This window comes from Callithrix jacchus, chromosome 4 (genome assembly GCF_049354715.1).
Source record: "Callithrix jacchus isolate 240 chromosome 4, calJac240_pri, whole genome shotgun sequence".
Taxonomy (NCBI): domain Eukaryota; kingdom Metazoa; phylum Chordata; class Mammalia; order Primates; family Cebidae; genus Callithrix; species Callithrix jacchus.
In genome coordinates this window covers 127,718,200-127,740,998 of record NC_133505.1, presented here as the reverse complement: position 1 = coordinate 127,740,998, position 22,799 = coordinate 127,718,200, and the positions used below count along the sequence as shown (strand labels likewise).

Sequence of the window (22,799 nt, the reverse complement as noted above, 5' to 3'; positions counted from 1 at the left end):
TGCTGAGAATGATGGTTTCCACCTTCATCCATGTCCCTGCAAAGGACATGAACTCATTCTTTTTTATGGCTGCATAGTATTCCATGGTGTATATGTGCCACATTTTATTTATCCAGTCTGTCATTGATGAGCATTTGAGTTGGTTCCAAGTCTTTGCTATTGTGAAAAGTGCTGTGACAAAAATCCATGTGCATGTATCTCTTTGGGTCTATATCCAGCAATGGGATTGTGGGGTCAAATGATATTTCTGGTTCTAGATCCTTGAGGAATTGCACACTCTCTTGAATTGCCTTTAATTCCTCTAGACACTTGCCTCTAGATCCCTGAGGAATCATTCACACAATGGTTTAACTAATTTACTCTCCCATCAACAGTGTAAAAGCATTCCTATTTCTCCACAGCCTTGCCAGCATCTGTTGTTTCCTGACTTTAAAAATTTTTTTTATATTTTTGTGACGGAGTCTTGCTGTCACCCGGACTGGAGTGCAGTGGTGCTATCTCAGCTCACTGAAACCTCTGCCTCCCAGGTTCAAGTGATTCTCCTGCCTCAGCCTCCCAAGTAGCTGGAATGGGGTACACACTATACCCAGCTAATTTTTGTATTTTTAGTAGAGGGGGTTTCACCATGTTGGTCAGGCTGGTCTTGAACTCCTGACCTCATGATCTGTCCTCCTTGGCCTCCCAAAGTGCTGGGATTACAGGTGTGAGCCACCATGCCTGACTGTTTTCTGACTTTTTAATAATCACCATTCTAACTGACATGAGATGGTATCTCATTGTGGTTTTGATTTGCATTTCTCTAATGACCAGAGATGATGAGCTTTTTTCATGTTTGTTGGCCACATAAATGTCTTCTTTTGAGAAGTGTCTGTTCATATATTTCACCTACTTTTTAATGGGATTGTTTTTTTCTTGTAAATTTGTTCAGGTTTCTTGTAGATTCTGGATATTAGAACTTTGTCACATGGGGAGCTTGCAAAAATTTTCTCCCATTCTTTAGGTTGCCTGTTCACTCTGATGATGGTTTCTTTTGCTGAGCAGAAGCTTTTTAGTTTAATTAGATCCCATTTATCAATTTTGGCTTTTGTTGCCATTGCTTTTGGTGTTTTAGTCATGAAGTCTTTGCCCATGCCTATGTCCTGAATGGTATGGCCTAGGTTTTCTTCTAGGTTTTTTTTTATGGTTTTGGGTTTTACATTTAAGTCTTTCATTCATCTGTCTGAAGTTAATTTTCTATAAGGTGTAAGGAAGGGGTTCAGTTTGAGTGTTCTGCGTATGGCTAGCCAGTTTTCCCAGCACTGTTTCTTAAATAGGAAATCCTTTCTACATTGCTTGTTTTTGTCAGGTTTGTGAAAGATCAGATGGTTTTAAGTCTGTGGTGTATTTCTGAGGCCTCTCTTCTGTTCCATTGGTTTATATATCTGGTTTGATACCTGTACCATGATGTTTCAGTTACTGTAGCCTTGTAGTATAGTTTGAAGTCAGGTAGCGTGATGCCTCCAGCTTTGTTCTTTTTGCTTAGGATTGTCTTGAGTAATTGACTGTATCTCTTGAAAAAATTATGTGATGTGTTCTTTCTGTAGTCTTTAGGTAACCTACATTTGGCAAACATATACCTAAATCTTAGTTTAGCATATAAAGGCTTTTAATTTGAATCTGTATGATTGTATAAGAGGACTAAATACATCTTAGACTATCAACCTGTTATATTTATTTCTTCTTCCCTTTTATAGTTTGCTCAGATATTGTTTGCCAAGTTTACACATTAACAAATGTAAAGAAGTTTTTAAAAAACTTTTCTTTTGGCATTATCTATATTGATATCACTTCTATTATGAACACATCTGTATCTCTAACTTTACAAATCAAGTTAGCAGACACTGTTCCTATCCTTAGGAATTTTCAATCTAAGAAATGTTCAGAAACAACTGAAAAATTTAGCAAATATATGCTCTTATTAAAACATTGCAGTCAGTTGCTATAGCAATTTCTGTCCACTCACTGATAAGTAACAATATTAAAAGGAACTTCAGCATAGATAACCTTTAGGGCGGGTATTAGACTCATTTGGAATTCTAGTGTAATAAAAATTATTTCATTGCTTAGATAACATTTTTAAAGAGAAATTTATGCTGTATTTAGGAAGATAATTAAAAGCATCTTTTAGGGTGGAGAATAAGAGATTGAGGCTTTTCCAATCAGATAGCTATTAAAGGTTATGCTTTTCTAATATGCATTATAAATTGGAAGGAAAGACAAATATAGAATAGAGGGACATCAACTCTGGATGTACATTCACCTGGAGATAGATGTTAGGCCTCTGCCATGTGCAATCTCTTGTTTTAGAACTGCAGAAGTGCAAAGATTAATCAGATATGCATTATTTTTTCAAATAGCCTACTTAAGACAGTAAAGAAGATAGGATAGGTACATAAATAACAGAGTTGTGAGCTAGGAATGATGTTTCATGGGAATTCTGGAGAGTAGCCCTTACAACTGTGAGTATCAAAGTGCTATAGAGGAAAGTATTTCAGATGAGGGAATGGACCAAAGCTCTGAATCAATAAAGAATATATGGGAACCTATGGGTAGTTTATGTGAATGGTTAAAACAAAGAGTTTGTGGGGGTACATTGGAAGGGCAGATCAGGATAAGATTATGGAGTGAAGGCAAGAATTATATTTTAATTATTATTTATAGCTGCTAGCTATAAAATCATCCTGCCAGGTACATAGTAGGTATACTCCCAAAGCATTGGGATTATAGGTGTAACCCACCACGCCTGGCCACTTTTTTAAGACATATGAATTTGAGCTGCTAATAATGTATGTCAGTGATATAAGTAGTCAAAAATGCAGGAGTCACTTGGTAAAAAGGTTAATGTTGGGGATAAGTCAGTATGAGTCATTTGTATGGATGTGTTACTGAAGCCACCTACATATGTAGCCTTAGGAAAGCCATTTCCAGAGGGTCAGTAGAGACAAAAGGATGAGTCAGAAGAGAAGGTACCAAACTGTATTGCACTGGGTATAGCTTAAGAGGGGATGAGTTTCAAGGCAGGAGGGATGGTGAATTAGCTGTGTTGTATGTTAGAAGGAAGTCAAAGAAGTTGAGAACTCAGGAAAGATCTGTGCGTTTGGTGACCAGATCTACCACAGTTCTACCACAGAATAGTACTGAGGGGAAGAGGAGGGGGATGTTGAGGAATCACTGTGTTGACTGTCCCTGATCATTTTTGTGAAGTAAAAGGTAAAGATATTTTCAGAGAGTAAGGATTATTTGCCTGAGCCATTATGTACAAGGAGACTAGAAAATGGAGCCTTGGCTTGGGGAATGTTTAAGGAAATGAATTCTGTTAAGATGTAAGGATTACCTTTCTATGTTGGCTGCTATTTAGCATAATACTGGATGTCTCACCAAATATGAACTCCCTGTAACTGACAGAGTTCAGAGGCTGAATCGCTATTTATTGGGGCTGTTATTGAACATGCCTCTGTATTGGGAAAAAGACTGGATTAGAATGGAAATCTGGGAAAATCAACTGATTATATTTTTAGATTGCCTGATCTTGAATATGCAGTTGGCAGGTGGAAAATCAATTATTTTATATTTTCTCATAGAAAATTTTCTGAGAGACATGAGACTTCGAATTTTAAAATTTTAATAGTGATAAAACAAAAGACTATATTAATTATTCCACTGAATTCTTAACAGTGATGCTGGGATGTAGATGTGAAAACTGAGAATGCAGTTAAATGTGACTCCAGAGTCACTTAGCTGGTTAAAAGAGGGAGCCGGGAACTTCGTCTGTTTGATTAAAAACTCATGTCCTTGAGGTTCTGCTGTTTTTTAATGAGTTGATTGACAAGACATTTATACATAGATAATGATCTGATAAAAATCATATGGTGGGAGTAGAAGGACCAGAAGAAATGAGGTTTACAAAAGAGGGGTGGAGGGTGGCTCTGTCGCACAATGGATAGTGCATTGGACTTCAAGTGGCAAAAGAGGGGCGGAAGGGCCAGGCTAAAGAGAAATATCTAAAAAGTGAAAGAGCTTGTCTAGCAAACACACACACACACACACACACGCGCACACACATACAAATTATATACTCTTGTATAAATGTATACTTATATACATATACGTGTATACATATATGTGTATGCATGTGTGTATATATAAATGTATGCATATATAAAGGTGTGTGTTCACGTGTTCTAAGATGCCTATGTTATATAATTTATATCTCTATATTTCTGTTAAGCAATATGTCTTATCCATATACACTTATATTTACTTTGTAGTTATCATTAATAAATTTTAATATTTTAACCCAACACAATGAAAATTCAAAATTAGAGCTGTATTTAATATGCAGTACTTTTTTTTTAAGGGAGTATCTTGTTTACCAGACCCTTTTATTTTGATCTCAGAGTCATAAAAGACAGAACCTTCCATGTTCTGACGGGCACCAGGTTACCTCCAAGTGATAGACTCTTTCACAGTTAAGAAAATGACTTGCTTTGATGAATGCTTATACAATTTTTTTTTTTTTTTGTCAATCAATGAGAGCATGTAATGTTGCTCAGGTTGGCCTTGAACTCATGGCCTCGCCTCCTCAAGTACCAGGACATCTGGCCGGAGCCCCCATGGCCCCCGCTTATATACAATTTGTATAATTTCAGAGAGAAATAAAATAAATGTAGCTGTAGAAATATAAACTATTTGATTTCAGTGAAAACAAAGCCCTCTAATCTATAGCTATTTTAATCACTAGGCATTCAACAGGTAGTTTTTTTTTTTTTTAATATACTTTAAGTTCTGGGATACATGTGCAGAACATGCAGGTTTGTTACATAGTTATACACGTGCCTGTGGTGGTTTGCTGTATTCATCACCCAGTCATCTATGTTAATTTCTCCTAGTAATATGCAGTACTTTCAATGAAAAAAAGAGCATCTATACTTTCAGCAAACTATATGCTTTTATAAAAGGGTAAACTCAGGATGTTTTTAAGGCTTTTTAAGAAAATTTATGTTGGACAATATGAAGTATGAGGCTATTTTGGATTTATTAATTACGGAGTGGCTCTGTGTACCCTCTGATTGTTTTCTTAGGGAAAGACGATGTTGCATGTTAGAAGACTGGCTTTAATATTATTCTTGTTTTAAACAAATATATATTGAGTGCCTCCCTCAGGCACTGTTTCAGGTATTGGGAACATTACAGGGGAAAAGACCAAGTTCTGGAGGGGAGTGTAGTCAGGCAAAACTTTGGTTTCTCCTGTTTTCCCCTCACGAACACTGTAGCTTGTAGACTGTCCGTTAGTAAGAGAGATGATGAAGGAAACAGGACAGTGGCATGGTGGTTAATGAGGGTTGGAGAGAAGACTTTAGGGTGATCAGGGAAGTTAGTTTTGAGGAGATGTGTTAGGCCATTTTTGCCTTGGAAACCTGAGACTGGGTGATTTACAATGAAAAGAGGTTTAATTGTCTTACAGTTCTGCAGGCTGTACAAGTATGGCACCAGCATCTGCTTGGCTTCTGGTGAGAGTCTCAGGAAGCTTAGCATTATGGTTAAAGGTGAAGCGGGAGGCCCATGATATGGCCTGAGCTGGAGCAAAAGTGGGAGAAGGGGGCAGTCTCAGACTTTAAACAACCAGATCTCCTGTGAACTAACTAAGCAGGAAATCAATAAACACCCAGGGGCTCTTGCTAAGCTATTGAGGGATCTGCCTCCACAATCCAGTCACCTCCAACCAGGCTCTACATCCAACATGGGAATCACATTTTGCCATGAGATTTGGAGGGCACAGACATCCAAACCATATCAGGAGACTTTTGAGCTGAGCTGAGTTTTTTTTTTATTTATTTTTTAAATTTTTTATTTTTTATTGCATTTTAGGTTTTGGGGTACATGTGCAGAACATGCAAGACAGTTGCGTAGGTACACACATGGCAGTGTGTTTTGCTTCCTTTCTCCCCTTCACCCATTTGGCATTTCTCCCCAGGCTATCCCTCCCCAGCTCCCCCCACCGCTGGCTCTCCCCTTTTCCCCCCAATAGACCCCAGTGATTAGTACTCCCCTCCCTGGGTCCATGTGTTCTCGTTTTTCATCACCCGCCTATGAGTGAGACTATGCCGTATTTCATTTTCTGTTCTTGTGTCAGTTTGCTGAGAATGATGTTCTCCAGATTCATCCATGTCCCTACAAACGACACAAACTCATCATTTCTGATTGCTGCATAATATTCCATGGTATATATGTGCCACATTTTCCCAATCCAGTCTATCATCAGTGGGCATTTGGGTTGATTCCAGGTCTTTGCTATTGTAAACAGTGATGCAATGAACATTCGTGTGCATGTGTCCTTATAGTAGAACGATTTATAGTCCTTTGGATATATACCCAGTAATGGGATTGCTGGGTCAAATGGAATTTCTATTTGTAGGGCCGTGAGGAATCGCCACACTGTCTTCCACAATGGTTGAACTAATTTACACTCCCACCAACAGTGTAAAAGTGTTCCTTTTTCTCCACATTCTCTCCAGCATCTGTTGTCTCCAGATTTTTTAATGATCACCATTCTAACTGGCGTGAGATGGTATCTCAGTCTGGTCTTGATTTGCATCTCTCTAATGACCAGTTATGATGAGCATTTTTTCACATGATTGTTGGCCTCATATATGTCTTCTTTCGTAAAGTGTCTGTTCATATCCTTAGCCCACTTTTGAATGGGCTTGTTTTTTTCCTGTAAATCCGTTTGAGTTCTTTGTAAATTCTGGATATCAGCCCTTTGTCAGATGGGTAAACTGCAAAAATTTTTTCCCATTCTGTTGGTTGCCAATTCACTCTAGTGACTGTTTCTTTTGCCGTGCAGAAGCTGTGGAGTTTGATTAGGTCCCATTTGTCTATTTTGGCTTTTGTTGCCAATGCTTTTGGTGTTTTGTTCATGAAGTCCTTGCCTACTCCTATGTCCTGGATGGTTTTGCCTAGATTTTCTTCTAGGGCTTTTATGGTGCCAGGTCTTATGTTTAAGTCTTTAATCCATCGGGAGTTAATTTGAGTGTAAGGTGTCAGGAAGGGGTCCAGTTTCTGCTTTCTGCACGTGGCTAGCCAGTTTTCCCAACACCATTTGTTAAACAGGGAGTCCTTTTCCCATTGCTTGTTTTTGTCAGGTTTATCAAAGATTGTATGGTTGTAGATATGTTGTGTTGCCTCCGATGCCTCTGTTCTGTTCCATTGGTCTATATCTCTGTTTTGGTACCAGTACCATGCTGTTTTGATTACTGTAGCCTTGTAGTATAGTTTGAAATCCGGTAGTGTGATGCCCCCCGCTGTGTTCTTTTTGCTTAGAATTGACTTGGCTATGCGGGCTCTCTTTTGGTTCCATATGAGGTTCATGGTGGATTTTTCCAGTTCTGTGAAGAAAGTCAATGGTAGCTTGATGGGGATAGCATTGATTCTGTAAATTACTTTGGGCAGTATAGCCATTTTCACGATATTAATTCTTCCTAACCGTGAACATGGAATGTTTCTCCATCTGTTTGTGTCCTCTTATTTCATTCAGCAGTGGTTTGTAGTTTTCCTTGAAGAGGTCTCTTACGTTTTTTGTGAGTTGTATTCCTAGGTATTTTATTCTTTTTGTAGCAATTGTGAATGGCAGTTCGTTCTTGATTTGGCTTTCTTTAAGTCTGTTATTGGCGTAGAGGAATGCTTGTGATTTTTGCACATTGATTTTATATCCTGAGACTTTGCTGAAGTTGCTTATCAGTTTCAGGAGTTTTTGGGCTGAGGCTATGGGGTCTTCTAGGTATACTATCATGTCGTCTGCAAATAGAGACAATTTGACTTCCTCCTTTCCTATTTGAATACCCTTTATTTCTTTTTCTTGCCTGATTGCTCTGGCTAGAACTTCCAGTACTATATTGCATAGGAGTGGTGAAAGAGGGCATCCTTGTCTAGTGCCAGATTTCAAAGGGAATGCTTCCAGTTTTTGCCCATTCAGTATCATATTGGCTGTTGGTTTGTTGTAAATAGCTTTTATTACTTTGAGATACGTTCCATCGATACCGAGTTTATTGAGGGTTTTTAGCATAAAGGGCTGTTGAATTTTGTCAAATGCCTTCTCTGCGTCAATTGAGATAATCCTGTGGTTTTTGTTTTTGATTCTGTTTATGTGGTGAATTACGTTTATAGACTTGCGTATGTTGAACCAGCCTTGCATCCCCGGGATGAATCCTACTTGATCATGATGGATAAGTTTTTTGATTTGCTGTTGCAATCGGCTTGCCAATATTTTATTGAAGATTTTTGCATCTATGTTCATCATGGATATTGGCATGAAGTTTTCTTTTCTTGTTCGGTCTCTGCCGGGTTTTGGTATCAGGATGATATTGGTCTCATAAAATGATTTGGGAAGGATTCCCTCTTTTTGGATTATTTGGAATAGTTTCAGATGAAATGGTACCAGCTCCTCTTTGTGTGTCTGGTAGAATTCGGCTGTGAACCCATCTGGACCTGGGCTTTTTTTTTGTGGTAGGCTCTTAATTGCTGCCTCGACTTCTGACCTTGTTATTGGTCTATTCATAAGTTTCAGCTTCCTTCTGGTTTAGGCTTGGGAGGATGCAGGAGTCCAGGAATTTATCCATTTCTTCCAGGTTTACTAGTTTATGTGCATAGAGTTGTTTGTAATATTCTCTGATGATGGTTTGAATTTCTGTGGAATCTGTGGTGATTTCCCCTTTATCATTTTTTATTGCATCTATTTGGTTGTTCTCTCTTTTATTTTTAATCAATCTGGCTAGTGGTCTGTCTATTTTGTTGATCTTTTAAAAAAACCAGCTCTTGGATTTATTGATTTTTTGAAGGTTTTTTTTGTGTCTCTATCTCCTTCTGTTTAGCTCTGATCTTAGTTATTTCTTGTCTTCTGCTGGGTTTTGAGTTTTTTTGATCTTGCTCCTCTAGCTCTTTCAATTTTGATGATAGGGTGTCAATTTTGGATCTCTCCATTCTCCTCATATGGGCACTTATTGCTATATATTTTCCTCTAGAGACTGCTTTCAATGTGTCCCAGAGATTCTGACATGTTGTGTCTTTGTTCTCATTGGTTTCGAAGAACTTCTTTATTTCTGCCTTCATTTCATTGTTTATCTAGTCAACATTCAAGAGCCAGTTGTTCAGTTTCCATGAAGCTGTGTGGTTCTGGGTTGGTTTCTGAATTCTGAGTTCTAAATTGATTGTACTATGGTCTGAGAGACTGTTTGTTATGATTTCCGTTGTTTTGCATTTGCTGAGCAGTGCTTTACTTCCAATTATGTGGTCAGTTTTAGAGTAGGTGTGATGTGGTGCTGAGAAGAATGTATATTCTGTGGATTTGGGGTGAAGTGTTCTGTAAATGTCTATCAGGTTTGCTTGCTCCAGGTCTGAGTTCAAGCCCTGGATATCCTTGTTGATTTTCTGTCTGGTTGATCTGTCTAATATTGACAGTGGAGTGTTAAAGTCTCCCAGTATTATTGTGTGGGAGTCTAAGTCTCTTTGTAAGTCATTAAGAACTTGCCTTATGTATCTGGGTGCTCCTGTATTGGGTCCATATATGTTTAGGATCGTTAGCTCTTCTTGTTGTATCGATCCTTTTACCATTATGTAATGTCCTTCTTTGTCTCTTTTGATCTTTGTTGCTTTAAAGTCTATTTTATCAGAGATGAGAATTGCAACTCCTGCTTTATTTTGCTATCCATTTGCTTGGTAAATCTTCCTCCATCCCTTTATTTTGAGCCTTTGTGTATCCTTACATGTGAGATGGGTTTCCTGGATACAGCACACTGATGGGTTTTGTCTTTTTATCCAATTTGCCAGTCTGTGTCTTTTGATTGGTGCATTTAGTCCATTTACATTTAGGGTTAATATTGTTACGTGTGAATTTGATACTGCCATTTTGATGCTAGCTGGCTGTTTTGCCCATTAGTAGTTGTAGGTTCTTCATTATGTTGATGCTCTTTAGCATTTAGTGTGATTTTGGAATGGCTGGTACTGGTTGTTCCTTTCTATGTGTAGTGCGTCTTTCAGGAGCTCTTGTAAAGCAGGCCTGGTGGTGACAAAATCTCTGAGTACTTGCTTGTTCGCAAAGTATTTTATTTTTCCTTTACTTCTGAAGCTCAGTTTGGCTAGATATGAAATTCTGGGTTGAAAGTTCTTTTCTTTAAGAATGTTGAATATTGGCCCCCACTCTCTTCTGGCTTGTAGTGTTTCTGCCGAGAGATCTGCTGTGAGTCTGATGGGCTTCCCTTTGTGGGTGACCCGACCTTTCTCTCTGGCTGCCCTTAGTATTTTCTCCTTCATTTCAACCTTGTTGAATCTGACGATTATGTGCCTTGGGGTTGCTCTTCTTGTGGAATATCTTTGTGGTGTTCTCTGTATTTCCTGCATTTGAGTGTTGACCTGTCTTGCTAGGTGGGGGAAATTTTCCTGGATGATGTCCTGAAGAGTATTTTCCAGCTTGGATTCATTCTCTTCGTCCCCTTCTGGTACACCTATCAAACGTAGGTAGGTCTTTTCACATAGTCCCACATTTCTTGGAGACTTTGTTCATTCCTTTTTGTGCTTTTTTCTCTGATCTTGGTTTCTTGTTTTATTTCATTGAGTTGATCTTCGACTTCAGATATTCTTTCTTCTGCTTGGTCAATTCGGCTATTGAAACTTGTGCATGCTTCGCGAAGTTCTCGTATTGTGTTTTTCAGCTCCTTTAGTTCATTCATATTCCTCGCCATGTTATCCGTTCTTGTCATCATTTCCTCAAATCTTTTTTTATATATTTTTTTAAGGTTCTTAGTTTCTTTGCATTGATTTAGAACATGTTCTTTTAGCTCATGGAAGTTTCTCATTATCCATCTTCTGAAGTCTAATTCCGTCATTTCATCACAGTCATTCTCCATCCAGCTTTGTTCCCTTGCTGGTGAGGAGTTTTGGTCTTTTGTAGGAGTCAAGGTGTTCTGGTTTCGGGTGTTTTCCTCCTTTTTTTGCTGGTTTCTTTCCATCTTTGTGGATTTATCCACTTGTCATGTGCGTAGTTGCTGATTTTTCGATTGGGTCTCTTAGTGGACACCCAGATTGTTGGTGATGAAGTATTTCTGTTACTTAGTTTTCCTTCTACCAGTCTAGCCCCTCCACTGTACAACTGCTGAGGTTCACTCCAAGCCCTGCTTGTCTGGGGTGCACCTATAGCAGCTGCGGAACAGTGAGGGATACTACCAGTTTCTTTTTCTGCTATCTTTGTCCCCGAATGATGCCTGCCAAATATCAGTTTTTGGATATAGAGGGGTCAGGGAGCTTCTTGAGGAGACAGTCTGTACTTTATAGGAGCTCAATTTCTGAGCTGTGAGCTCTGTTGTTCATTCAGGGCTGTTAGGCTGCTATGTTTAATTCTGCTGCAGCTGAACTCCTAAAAAAACCCTTTTTTTTTCTCAGATGCTCTTTCTCGGGGCGGGGGGGTGGGTTGGGGCTTTCTTTGTGAGTCTCCATTGTGCTGTCCTGCCCAGCTAGGAGGCAGTCTAGTCACTATTTGCCTGCCGAGGCTCCGCCCTTCTGGTGTGAGGTTCGCCCTGTTGCTGCAGGCTCTGCCGTGCTGCTGCAGTGTCTGCCCTGCTGCCGCAGGCTACGCCCTGTGGCGGAGTCTCTCTGTTGTGGCGGGTTGCCTCAGCAATGGGCGTGTACTTCAGTAGGGGCTGATTGCCTCCATAATGGCGGACGCTCCTCCCACACGGAGCTGCACCATCCTGGGTTCAGCTGTGCCCCCACCCGGAGCGTTTGGGATCGCCGTTTTGTTTGTCCCACTGTGCTACCCCAAACACTGCTTCCCTGGAATCTCCTGGGCTGGCTTACTGTCCAAGTCCCATTCAGTCTCAAGTTCAGCCCTCTCAAGTCTCAGACTGCCGGTTTAACAGGGCACCCGGACCAGTGCTCTTTGTGTGGAGCACTGTGAAACGCTGTTGCGCTACAGCGCCGGCCAAAACCTCTGCCTGGCATCCCATGTCTCTTTTATACCTGGGGATTTTCCCGTTCTGTGGCCAACAAAGATCCGTCTGGAAATGCGGCCCTGACTCACCCTCTCCACGCATTCACCGAGAGCTTCAATCCTGGGTTGTTCTCACCGCGCCATCTTGAGTCCCCCGCCCCCTTTTTTTTTTTAAGAGGAATCTCGTTCTGTCCCCAGGTTGGAGTGCAATGCAGTGGTACAATCTCAGCTTACTGAAACCGCTGCCACCTGGGTTCAAGCAATTCTCTTGCCTCAGCCTCCCGAGTAGCTGGGACTGCAGGCACGCACTGCCACGCGTGGCTAAGTTTTGTATCTTCCGTAGAGATGGGGTTTCACCATTTTTGCCATGATGGTCTCGATCTCATGACCTTGTGATCCACCTGTCTCTGCCTCTCATAGTGCTTGGATTATAGGCATGAACCACTGCTCCCGACCTGAGCTGAGTTTTAAGTGATAGAGGGCAGCCAACAAAGCTCTGGAGTAAGAGTGCTGCCAGCCTGGAGGAAAGCCAATGGCAAAGATTCTTAGCCAGAATGAGCATGACATCTTCCAGGGATGGAAAGAAGGCAGTGTGCCTAGAGCCTGGATGGGAGATGATATATGAGAGAGAGGTACAGGGAGAAACTAGGTATAGTGGGGAGTGAGAGGTTTCAGGAAGGGAGTGAAGTGATTTCATTTATAACTTTAGAAACTTTGTTGATAGAGAATGGATGGTAGGGTAGGATGACATAAGCATAGAAGCTGGGAGACCAGTTAAGATGAATTGAGGTAGTCTAGATTAGAGACAATAGTGCCTTGGACTAGGGTTTTAGCAGGGAAGTGGTGATGGGTAGTTGGATTTAAGATATGTGAAGCTTAAAGGTTGTCTTGCAGGACTTAATGATGGATTAAATGTAGGAAATGAGAGAAACTGAGGAGTCAAGATTGACTCATGTTTTTATCTAAGTCAAATTCTGGATTGACTCTAGTGGTGTTTATAGTCTAAGGGTTGAGCAGATTGGCATAAAAAAATTAGAATTCTATTTTGGATTGTTAGGTTTGAGATGCCCCTTAGACATCCAAATGGAAATAATTGAGAAGGTAATTAGATATGTATAACAACTCTGGAGATCAAGTGACTGATATTTATGAGTCATCATGATATACTTACAGTCAAAAACCTGAGTGAGAACACCTCAAGAGAGAGGATAGTGAAGAGAAGTGAGTCTCTGGTATGGGTGGGAATGTGAGTTGTGATAGCTCTGTGACTTGGGGCAGCTATTTCACCTCTTTTGTTTTCATGTTTCTCATATTTCACAGTTGTAAGTTGAGATAGGGCCTGTTACATAATATTTACTCATAAGTGGTAGCTACTATTATAATTTTTATTTTCAGATGATATTTATTATGCATATTTAAATTGCCTTTGATGGAAAAAAGACACTTTCTTTCTCCAAAATATCTTACAATCTACTATAAACTTTTTAAAACAGATATAAATTTTTCCTTCAGGATTCTTTTCACCAAAGAACTATGGAGGAAGGCTAAGGAAAAGTATAGGAAAGAAAGAGATCAACACAGTCCAAACAGTATTGTAGCTATGCCTAGGGTACTATTGGTAGCTTTGTTTTTTTTGCTTGTTTGTTTTATCTGTATGTTTCATTTATTCACATTTCTGAGTATGCAACATTTTGGCTTTTTGTCTTATGCGTCTTTCTATGTTCCGTCCATGAATGTACACTGTCCTGCTGGGACTTTCAGTTCCCATGTAAAAGCCTTGGGAAGAAAAGTTCTAAGTTGCTGCCAGGTCAAAATAGATCATCTCCTTCTCTTGTCCAGATTGCATTTTGTGCTTGGAATTATATTGAAAATATAATTTGTCGCAATATTTTTAAAAGCCTTTTAAATAAATGAATGTTCTGTCAATTGTGTTACAGAGTTACAGATTTTGTCAAGGAAAATTACAATTAATTTTAGACCAGTTGGATCCTGGGCAACCTAAAGAGGTAAGTTTCAAGGATAGTTGTCAGTTCATGCAGATAACATATATTTACAATGTGTATGAGATTACAATCAGTAGCAGCCAGGTTGTTTCTCTTGAGGCTAAGCCTTTATGATTATGGGGAATTCTAGACTGATATCCCTGGTAAACTTTCAAGTCCAAATGAAAAGTCACAGAGTTAAGGGAGGCTTTCCTTAGAGAATTGTCGTGGTTTGTAAGAGGAAATTTTTATCTTTAGCATCAATTTCAAAGGGATAAAGTTATGGGCAGTTGTCCCCCAAACTGTCCCTTCACTATTGTTTTATATGTAACATTGTAGATAGTCATTTCTTAAGAAAAAAGATTTTTAGTTCTTTTTCTACTTTTAGAAAATGTGAACAGCTTTTAAAAATAATCATTTTTAATGGTCAAATAAAAATTGTGTATATTTGTCTTGTACAACATGTTTTGTAATATGTATACACTGGGGAATGGCTAAGTTGAGCTGATCTAAGATGCATTGCCTCACATACTTATTTTTTGGGATGATAACATTTAAAATCTACTCTTAGCAGTTTTCAAGAATAAAACATTGTTATTAACATAGTCATCATGTTATACAGTAGATCTCTTGAATTTACTCCTCGTAACTGAAATTTTGTGTCCTTTGACTAGCATCTACCCATGCCTCCCCTAACCATCTGAGTAACCTTAACCCATTTGGTTATTTATTAGAAACATGATTTTTTTTTGAAAGATAAGGTCTTGTTCTGTCACCCAGGCTGAAGCACAGTGGCATGATCACCAATCACTGTAGCCTCTACCTCCCCAGGCTCAGGTGATTCTCCCACCTCAGCCTTCTAAGTAGCTGTGACTATGGATGCATGCCACCACACCTGGCAAAACTGTGTATTTTTTGTAGAGATGGGGTTTTACCACATTGCTTAGGAAGATCTCAAAATACTGTGCTTAAGTGATCCACCTGCCTTCAGGCGTGAGCCACTGTGCCTGGCCAGAAAAAATGATTTTTTTTCTTTCTTTCTTTTTTTCTCTCTCTTTCTCTATTTTTTCCTGCTTGCTCTCTCTCTCCTGCTGCTGGTGTGACATGTCTTGTTTCCCCTTCACCTTCTATCATGATTGTATATTTCCTGAGACCTCTCCAACCATGGGGAACAATTAAGCCTCTTTTGTTTATAAATTACCCAGTCTCAGGTAGTATCTTTATAGCAGTGTGAAAATGAACTACAGTGTGGAAAATGAATACAATATCCTTGACAATTTTCTGTCTACTTGGCCTATCTATTATTGAGAGAGGGACATTCCTACTGTAATTGTAGATTTCTCTATTTCTCTTCCAGTTCTAATGAATTATGTTTGTTTGTATTTTAAGACACTGTGCAAATCACTCTTTATGAAGATTTATTTCATTTGAAAGTCAGCATGAAATGGAAAATATGATAGAATTTTTGTTTTTTACCTAAGCCTTTTATGTATTCATATGTCTATCTTGCCATTTAAAAATTTTTTTTCAAACTTTTAAATTTAAACTAAATGAATAGTTGTGATTTACTCCTACTGAAATTTTCTAAAAAATTATAGAGAGGAATAATTTTTTTCTTTTCAGCATTTTGCATTATGATTTATTTTCTAGGTTCATATTAAATGACATCTTTCAAAAAATGTTGAAAATGAGTTTTGAATTTTATATGTTAAAAATCCTGTTGGCTTTAATTTAAATGGATGATTTGGAAATCTATACTTGTTTAGAAACCTTCATTTTGCTTTTGCAAGTAGTAAATTCTTAATGGGATTTTTCCTAAATATTTACTGAAATGGAAAAATTACTTAACATTGTAAATGAATTTCTAATTTTTAAAATTCTCTCAATATTTCCCTTACCGCCTATCACAAATAAAGTTGTATTTAGGAGTTCTTTCATATGAATGTATAGACAGTTGCAAATATATGTATATACAATGTTTTTTTGTCTAAAAGTTGGGTCCTGATTCAGAGTGTCAGATTTGATGAGGTTTTGGCTACTGTGTCTGAGGCCTCACCATTTTTAATGACTAGGCTTTAATGATCAGATTTTGAGTATGAGGTTGGGATTAGTGTGTTATTATTCACTACTTGGATATTGAGTGGGAGAAAAGCTTTGTTCTATTCATCACTGGAGTAGAACTGTTCTCTACTACTTTCCCTTGGGTCTTACTGTTTTGAGTGAATTCTGATTGCATTTTGAGAAGACTGATTAAGAAGTCAGTTTTCTATGAAAATACAGAAATTCAATTTCGCATCCCACTGCTGAATGTCTTTTTTTTTTTCTACCTAAGTAGTCAGAAGGCCAGGAAATATGGCATAGCAGAAAAACAAGTTCAAATTCATTGTTTTGTGAGAATTGTTCATGTATCCTAGAATGGGAATACTTTGCCAAGGGTGTATTTGGGCAGCATTTTGAAATTAAAGCCCTCAATCTGTAGGAATGGCCTAGAATGGGGAAAACCTGCAGGACAAGGCCACTGGGAAATGTTGCATTGATGATACTGATTCAACTACCATTCTTCCTCCCATTGACTTTTATGTGATACCTAAAATCTCCTACTACATTTAGTATTTTAATTTTTGCTTTCACAAACAGCAACTGTTTTTTTCTCTGCTTAGCACTTAGTTTAAAAAATGATTTCTTAAGAGCTTTTTAATATAAAGGCATCTGATAAATCACTCTTTATAAATTGTTCAGACTTTGCCTTTCAGTAGTTTGTTAAATATTGTTTTGTGATATTTTAGTGACTGTGTGTTAATAAAAATCTTTTTAAAAAATTATAGGTGAGATATGAAGCCTTGCAGACATTATGTTCAGCTCCTCTGTCTGATGTCCTGAACTGTGAAAATTGGACTACTCTCTGCGAAAAACTGACAGTGTCTCTTTCAGATCCTGACCCTGCGTTTAGTGTAAGAAAATGGTTATAGAAATAGTAAAAATAGTTTGTTTTCCCACCATTCTGGAGATCAGTAGAATATGACAGTTATGACAGTTTTTCTTTTTCTTTCTTTCTTTTTTTTTTTTTTGAGATGGAGTTTTGCTCTTTTTGCCCAGGCTGGAGTGCAGTGGCCTGGCCTCGGTTCAAGTGATTCTCCTGCCTCAGTCTCCCGAGTAGCTGGGATTACAGGTGCACACCACCAGGCCCAGCTAATTTTTGTATTTTTAGTAGAGACGGGTTTTGACCATGTTGGCCAAGCTGCTGGCCTCAGGTGATCTGTCCACCTCAGCCTCCCAAAGTGCTGAGATTACAGTCTTGAGTCACTGTGCCTGGCTGATAGTTTTCTTTAATAGTAGCTCACGTGTTTATGGAACTTCAGTTTCAAATTGTCAAAATTTTCCTTAAGGAAATTTTATGATTCGATTCAAAATATGGTTAATATACTTCACTCATTGCCAAATAATACACTTACCTTGTTCATTTTATCTTGTAAAGGAATATTCTAATATGTTATTTTTGTTTTATTTTATTTTGTTTTTTGAGACAGGGTCTTGCTCATCATGCAGTGGCATGATGATGGCTCACTTCAGCCTCAACCTCCCAAACTCAAATGACCTTCCCACCTCAGCCTCCCAAGTAGCTGGGCACTACAGGCATGCCTGGCTCATTTTTGTATTTTTTTTTTGTGGAGATAGGATCTTACCACATTGCCCATGCTGGTCTTGAAATCCTGGGCTCAAGCGATCCTTCTGCCTCGGCCTCCCAAAGTGCTGGGATTACAGGCTTGAGCCGCCACACCTGACTGTATAATTGCTTTTGAATAATGCTGTTTTAGGATACTCACAAATAAAAAGAATATTTTAAAAGAATTCATGGTACATGAAAATTTGAACTAAACTGATGAATTATGGTTTATTCAAAAGGGCTTATAAGCATTTTCCTCATGTATTTAAGTGTTTATTTAGAAATTGCTTAACTGCTTAAAAAGAGAGGCTAGTAAACTAAGTCTGAGATTTTAGAAAATAATTTGAGGTGAATCATAAAGCAAATATAGAAAATTTCTAAAATTATAAAATTAGGAAGTCAATGGATATGATTTTCTATACAAATTGATTTGCATATGACTTTTTAGGAACAGCTATATGATGATGAAAATTAAGCTTACATTAACAAGTGCGGTAATTCTACAGATAGTGTCTATGATGGGAATGAAACCAAAAACCCTGATTATCCAAGAATTATATTTTAAACACAAATTGGATTTCCTTACAAAGGATCTTTTCTTCCTAATTGATATGTCAGTGAAGACAGTTTTGGCTTTAAAATCGATGTGATGTTTGGCATAGAATTTAAGGCATTAGCAGAAGAGGTTCATTTTGCTCTTTGTTCAACAACTATGTATTGAATATCTGCAGTGTGTATCATTCTAGTTTAGACACTGGGAACACACCGTGGACCAGATACAAAGTCTTAACCCTCAGGGAACTTAGATTTCAGTAGATAACACAGATAATAAATAAATAGTTATAGAAAAATATGAGGCATCCCAATATGTCTATTTAAAATAGGTCTATCTTTAATGAGGATATGATTATACTGGTATACAGAAGTGGTTTGGAATCACTGTAATTCTCGTAAGGGGAAGAAGGTATTTACCTAATACTTGGATGCAGTTCAACCTTGTTAACACCAGAGGGTATTGTAGACTTCTGGAACAACTCAATGATCCAAGAACCTCAAGGTGAAAAATACATCTCAGGATTATCTTTAACATTTCAAGCTCTCTAATGAGAGATGCAGTTGTAAATTTCCCTGTTTTTTATTTTTTACTTAACAAATACAGGATAGTAGCTGGATAGGTTTTCTCTATTTTATAAATTATGTAATAACTTTATAAGATAGCAAATTGTAGCCATTTTAAATTATTGTGCAGCGATGTTCAGTTTTATTACTTATGCTAATAAAATTGGAAGCAATTATTATAGAGGAGAGATTGTAACAAAATTAGTCATTTCGAATTATAAAACAAGGCAAGTTTTTTTCATTTTAAATTTGTGCTTGATGCAAATTATTTTTGAGTTCAATTCTGTTTTTTCATGTCCTCTTCTAAAGGACTCTTACATACAACCGAGTGCAACCTTTAGGGTTGTGACAAATACCTGTCAGTTCCTGCATCTGTAAAAATAGACTTCCCAAAGTATTTAAAATCCTTTGTTCCATAGGAATTTCTTGGGGCTATTAGAAGATATCTTTAGTCACTTGGGGAACTATTTCTTGTAATCAGATTATCTAAAATGATATCAACAGAGTTACTATTTTTTCCCCCCCAAGTTAGAATCTTTAAGGCAAGTTTAGGTTTTTATTTTATGGAAAATTGAATTTCACTATTAGGATTAATCTCATCACATTAAAGTAAGTATAATTAAAAGGATAATACCTACTATTTTAAAGTACCTCTTAGTGCCAGGCATTGTGCAACTACATTTGTTGGCAAATTTAACTAATTTGCCTTCTAATGTTTCTATTGTGAGTTTTAATAATGTAAAATTTTAAACAGAGTTCTTTTCTTGGGAATAGGCAAAATTCTTAGGAATAATTCTAAATCTCTAATTACTGAAGCTATCCATGTAAGCAATTATAAATGGTGAATTTTGGATTTTGAAATATGGGGTGTTAAAAAAATTAGTGCTGTCTACTCTGTTCCTTTGTTTGACACCTTTACATTGTCTCTATGAAACCTCACCTTACCCCCTCCTCACCATGTCAGTATCTGCTATGATCAGACTGTACAGTAATATCTTTCTGTTATTAGATTCACGTATTAGTTTCGGTTGATTTCAATTTTGCTGACACAAGAGTGTGCCATTTTTAAATAAGTACATTCCAATTCTGGTTTCTTAATGGTTTATTTGTATTTATTTTATTTTCTGAGTTTTTACTATGTGAAAAATGTTTCATCTCTGTTCTGTTCTTGTAAGATCTTAGATGAAAATTTTCTGTCTCATTTCCACAGGACCGGATTTTAAAATTCTATGCACAGACATTTTCGTTTTCTCCATTACATATGACCAAGGAAATTTATACACGCTTAGGTATGTATGAAACCTTTAAAAATGTTTTTTGTCATTTGCATGTCCTTAAAAAGAATGGATAGGAAATAACTTTTTCAGAAAGCACTGTAAATGATATAATTTTATATTTTCCCTTTTTTTTCAGCTAGATATTTGGAGTTATACTTTCTTTCTAGGGAAAATCGTATTCCTACTCTTTCAGCTGGTGTAGATATAACTAATCCTAATATGACTCGCTTACTTAAAAAGGTATTCATTTACCAGAATATGCTTTTATTTTTATTTATTTAGTTTTATATTTGAGGATTCTAATTTTTTGAGAACTATTGTGCACTGCTTTATAGGTTCGTCTTCTAAATGAATATCAGAAAGAGGCTCCATCTTTCTGGATTCGCCATCCAGAGAAGTAAGTCCCCTCACAACGTATGCCAGCATAAAACCTAGCAGTGTTACCACCTCATATACATTTCGGATAGAAAAAGTAAAGGCAGTCTTTATAGTCTTACTTGATTGGGAAGAGATTAATAAAGTTTTTATTTTCTTTTTTCTTAAGCTTGTCATTTTTTTATGCTTAGCTATGTGGATCACTCTATAAAAGTACAAGTACATCATTTATTATAAGACTAAAAGATAATGTAGCATTAGGTTGTTTTATGTTTTATGTGTCACTGATTTGAAGGTCTGTTCTTTGCCATTATATTTTGGACAAGTTCCCTAAATATTCTTTAAATTTTTTCCTTTCATCTCTAAAATTTATACTAAGTTGTAAGAGTATCTATGAATCTTAAAAGGAAAGTTAAATTTGCAGACCCAGTGTTGAAGTATAAAGAGCCTGTTTTTAAAACAGGAACATTGAGTGTGAATCCTACCTATGTAATTTATTGAAATAGAAAAAACGTTTCTGAAGATTATATGCTACTTTATCGTTCCATAAATATAAAGTATACCACCAGTACCAAATATGTAATTGCATTTCTTTTTTCCCAAACCTTAAGGTATATGGAAGAAATTGTGGAGAGTACTTTGTCTTTGTTAACAGTTAAACATGATCAAAGCCATGTTGTGTCACAGATTTTGGATCCGATCTACTTTTTTGCATTAGTTGATATCAAGGCTGTGTGGTTCAAAAAATGGATGGTAAGGAAAAATAGAATATTCTATACCTTTTAGTGCATTGCTATATCATTTTAATAAATAGCTTATGTTTGAATATTTACTATGTGCTAAGAGTTCTAATCACTTTTACATGTGTTAACTCATTTAGTTCTTAAAGAAAATTATGAGGTAGGTGATATTAATACCCCATTTTTCGGATGCAGTGACTAAGATATGGAGAAGTTAGCTTGCCCAGGACTTTTTATCTATTAAGTGGCAGAGCCAGAATAGGATTTTAAGTGGTATTTTATTTGAATCTATGTAAGTTGAATGCCTATTCAAAATCTATTTTTTCTTTTGTATAAAAGCTTCAAAAATTTTAAGCTGATGTGGTGGAACGTAAAGATTCAATATGTATTTTTTACTGGCTTAGGAGATATTTCTGAAAGTATTCCTTCATTTATCTCCCTCCTGAATCTAAAGTTTGGTCAATGTGTTTAATGCCTGATTCTGCCAATTTTTTAGGAAGCTGGAACTGAAACTAATATTAAGAGTAGAGAGATATTTATACTGTTACCTCCCTCAACCTCTGTTGAATAGGAGAGGTTGGTTTGTCAATAGTAGCAACAAGACTGGCTTTTGTGCTCATATTGTTTTCTCTCTCAATCTGTACTGGGCATCTAGGTACTATAATTGTTGGACTGGGGAAGGGAGGAGCTGGGCATTCATTTACTGTTTAGCATAGTATTTTTGGCTTTGTGAACTGTACAGTCATTATTGCAGCTATTCAGCCCAACTGTTGTAGCTCCAGAGCATCTGTACATAATGGGTAAATGAATGGACTTGATTGTTCCAGTGAATTTTTTTTGTAAAATTGGGTCTAGGCAGAATTCGATCTGAGGGCTGTAGTTTGCTGACCCTGGTCTAAGAGATACACTATGAGGATTTCTTTTCTGAAAATGATCAGTATTAAAAATAATTTAATACTATATCAACTTATTTCTTTTAATAAAGTTGAAAAAATGATAATAGTTTTTGAAAACATTTTAAGCTACAAGAGTTAAAACACAGAGTTTTGATTAACTTTCAGTTAACCAAAACACCATTTAATCAATGTTTAATTAAAAACTCTATTTCTCGGTCGAGTGCGGTGGCTCACGCCTGTAATCCCAACACTTTGTGAGGCCGAGGAGGGCAGATCACTTGAGGTCAGAAGTTGGAGACCAGCTTGGCCAACATAGCAGAACCTAGTCTTTATTTACAAAAAAAAAGAGAAAGAAAAAATTTAAAAAATTCTCTATTCCCTAGAATTCTGAAAAAGTTTTGACTTGTCTTATTTTGTTTAATATTTTTGTTGTATTTTTTTTTTTTTTTTTTGAGATGGAGTCTTGCTCTGTCACCCATGCTGGAGTGCAGTGGTGCAATCTCGGCTCACTGTAACCTCCGTCTCCTGGATTCAAGTGATTCTTCTGCCTCAGCCTCCTGAGGGGCTGGGACTACAGGTGTGCACCACCATGCTTGGCTAATTTTTGTATTTTTAGTAGAGACAGGGTTTCAACATATTGGCCAGGCTGGTCTTGACCTCCTGACCTCGTGATCTGCCTGCCTCAGCCTCCTGAAGTGCTGGGATTAGAGGTGTGAGTCACTGTGCCCAG

At 37.4% G+C, this 22,799-nt stretch overlaps 1 protein-coding gene across 8 annotated transcripts in view; it reads left to right on the top strand.

The window, feature by feature from the left end:
- Positions 1 to 22,799, top strand: part of TBC1D32 (TBC1 domain family member 32) — a 245,006-nt gene that overhangs the window by 32,096 nt on the left and 190,111 nt on the right. For all 8 annotated transcript variants that reach the window (XR_013534904.1, XM_078370769.1, XM_078370771.1 and 5 more), the window contains 6 exons: positions 13,954 to 14,022; positions 16,824 to 16,949; positions 19,992 to 20,070; positions 20,195 to 20,298; positions 20,394 to 20,455; positions 21,045 to 21,186. Coding sequence is in view for 7 of the 8 variants with exons in the window: in XM_078370769.1 (XP_078226895.1) it covers positions 13,954 to 14,022; positions 16,824 to 16,949; positions 19,992 to 20,070; positions 20,195 to 20,298; positions 20,394 to 20,455; positions 21,045 to 21,186 (582 nt within the window). In the remaining variant the exon portion in view is untranslated. The remainder of the gene's footprint in view (positions 1 to 13,953; positions 14,023 to 16,823; positions 16,950 to 19,991; positions 20,071 to 20,194; positions 20,299 to 20,393; positions 20,456 to 21,044; positions 21,187 to 22,799) is intronic.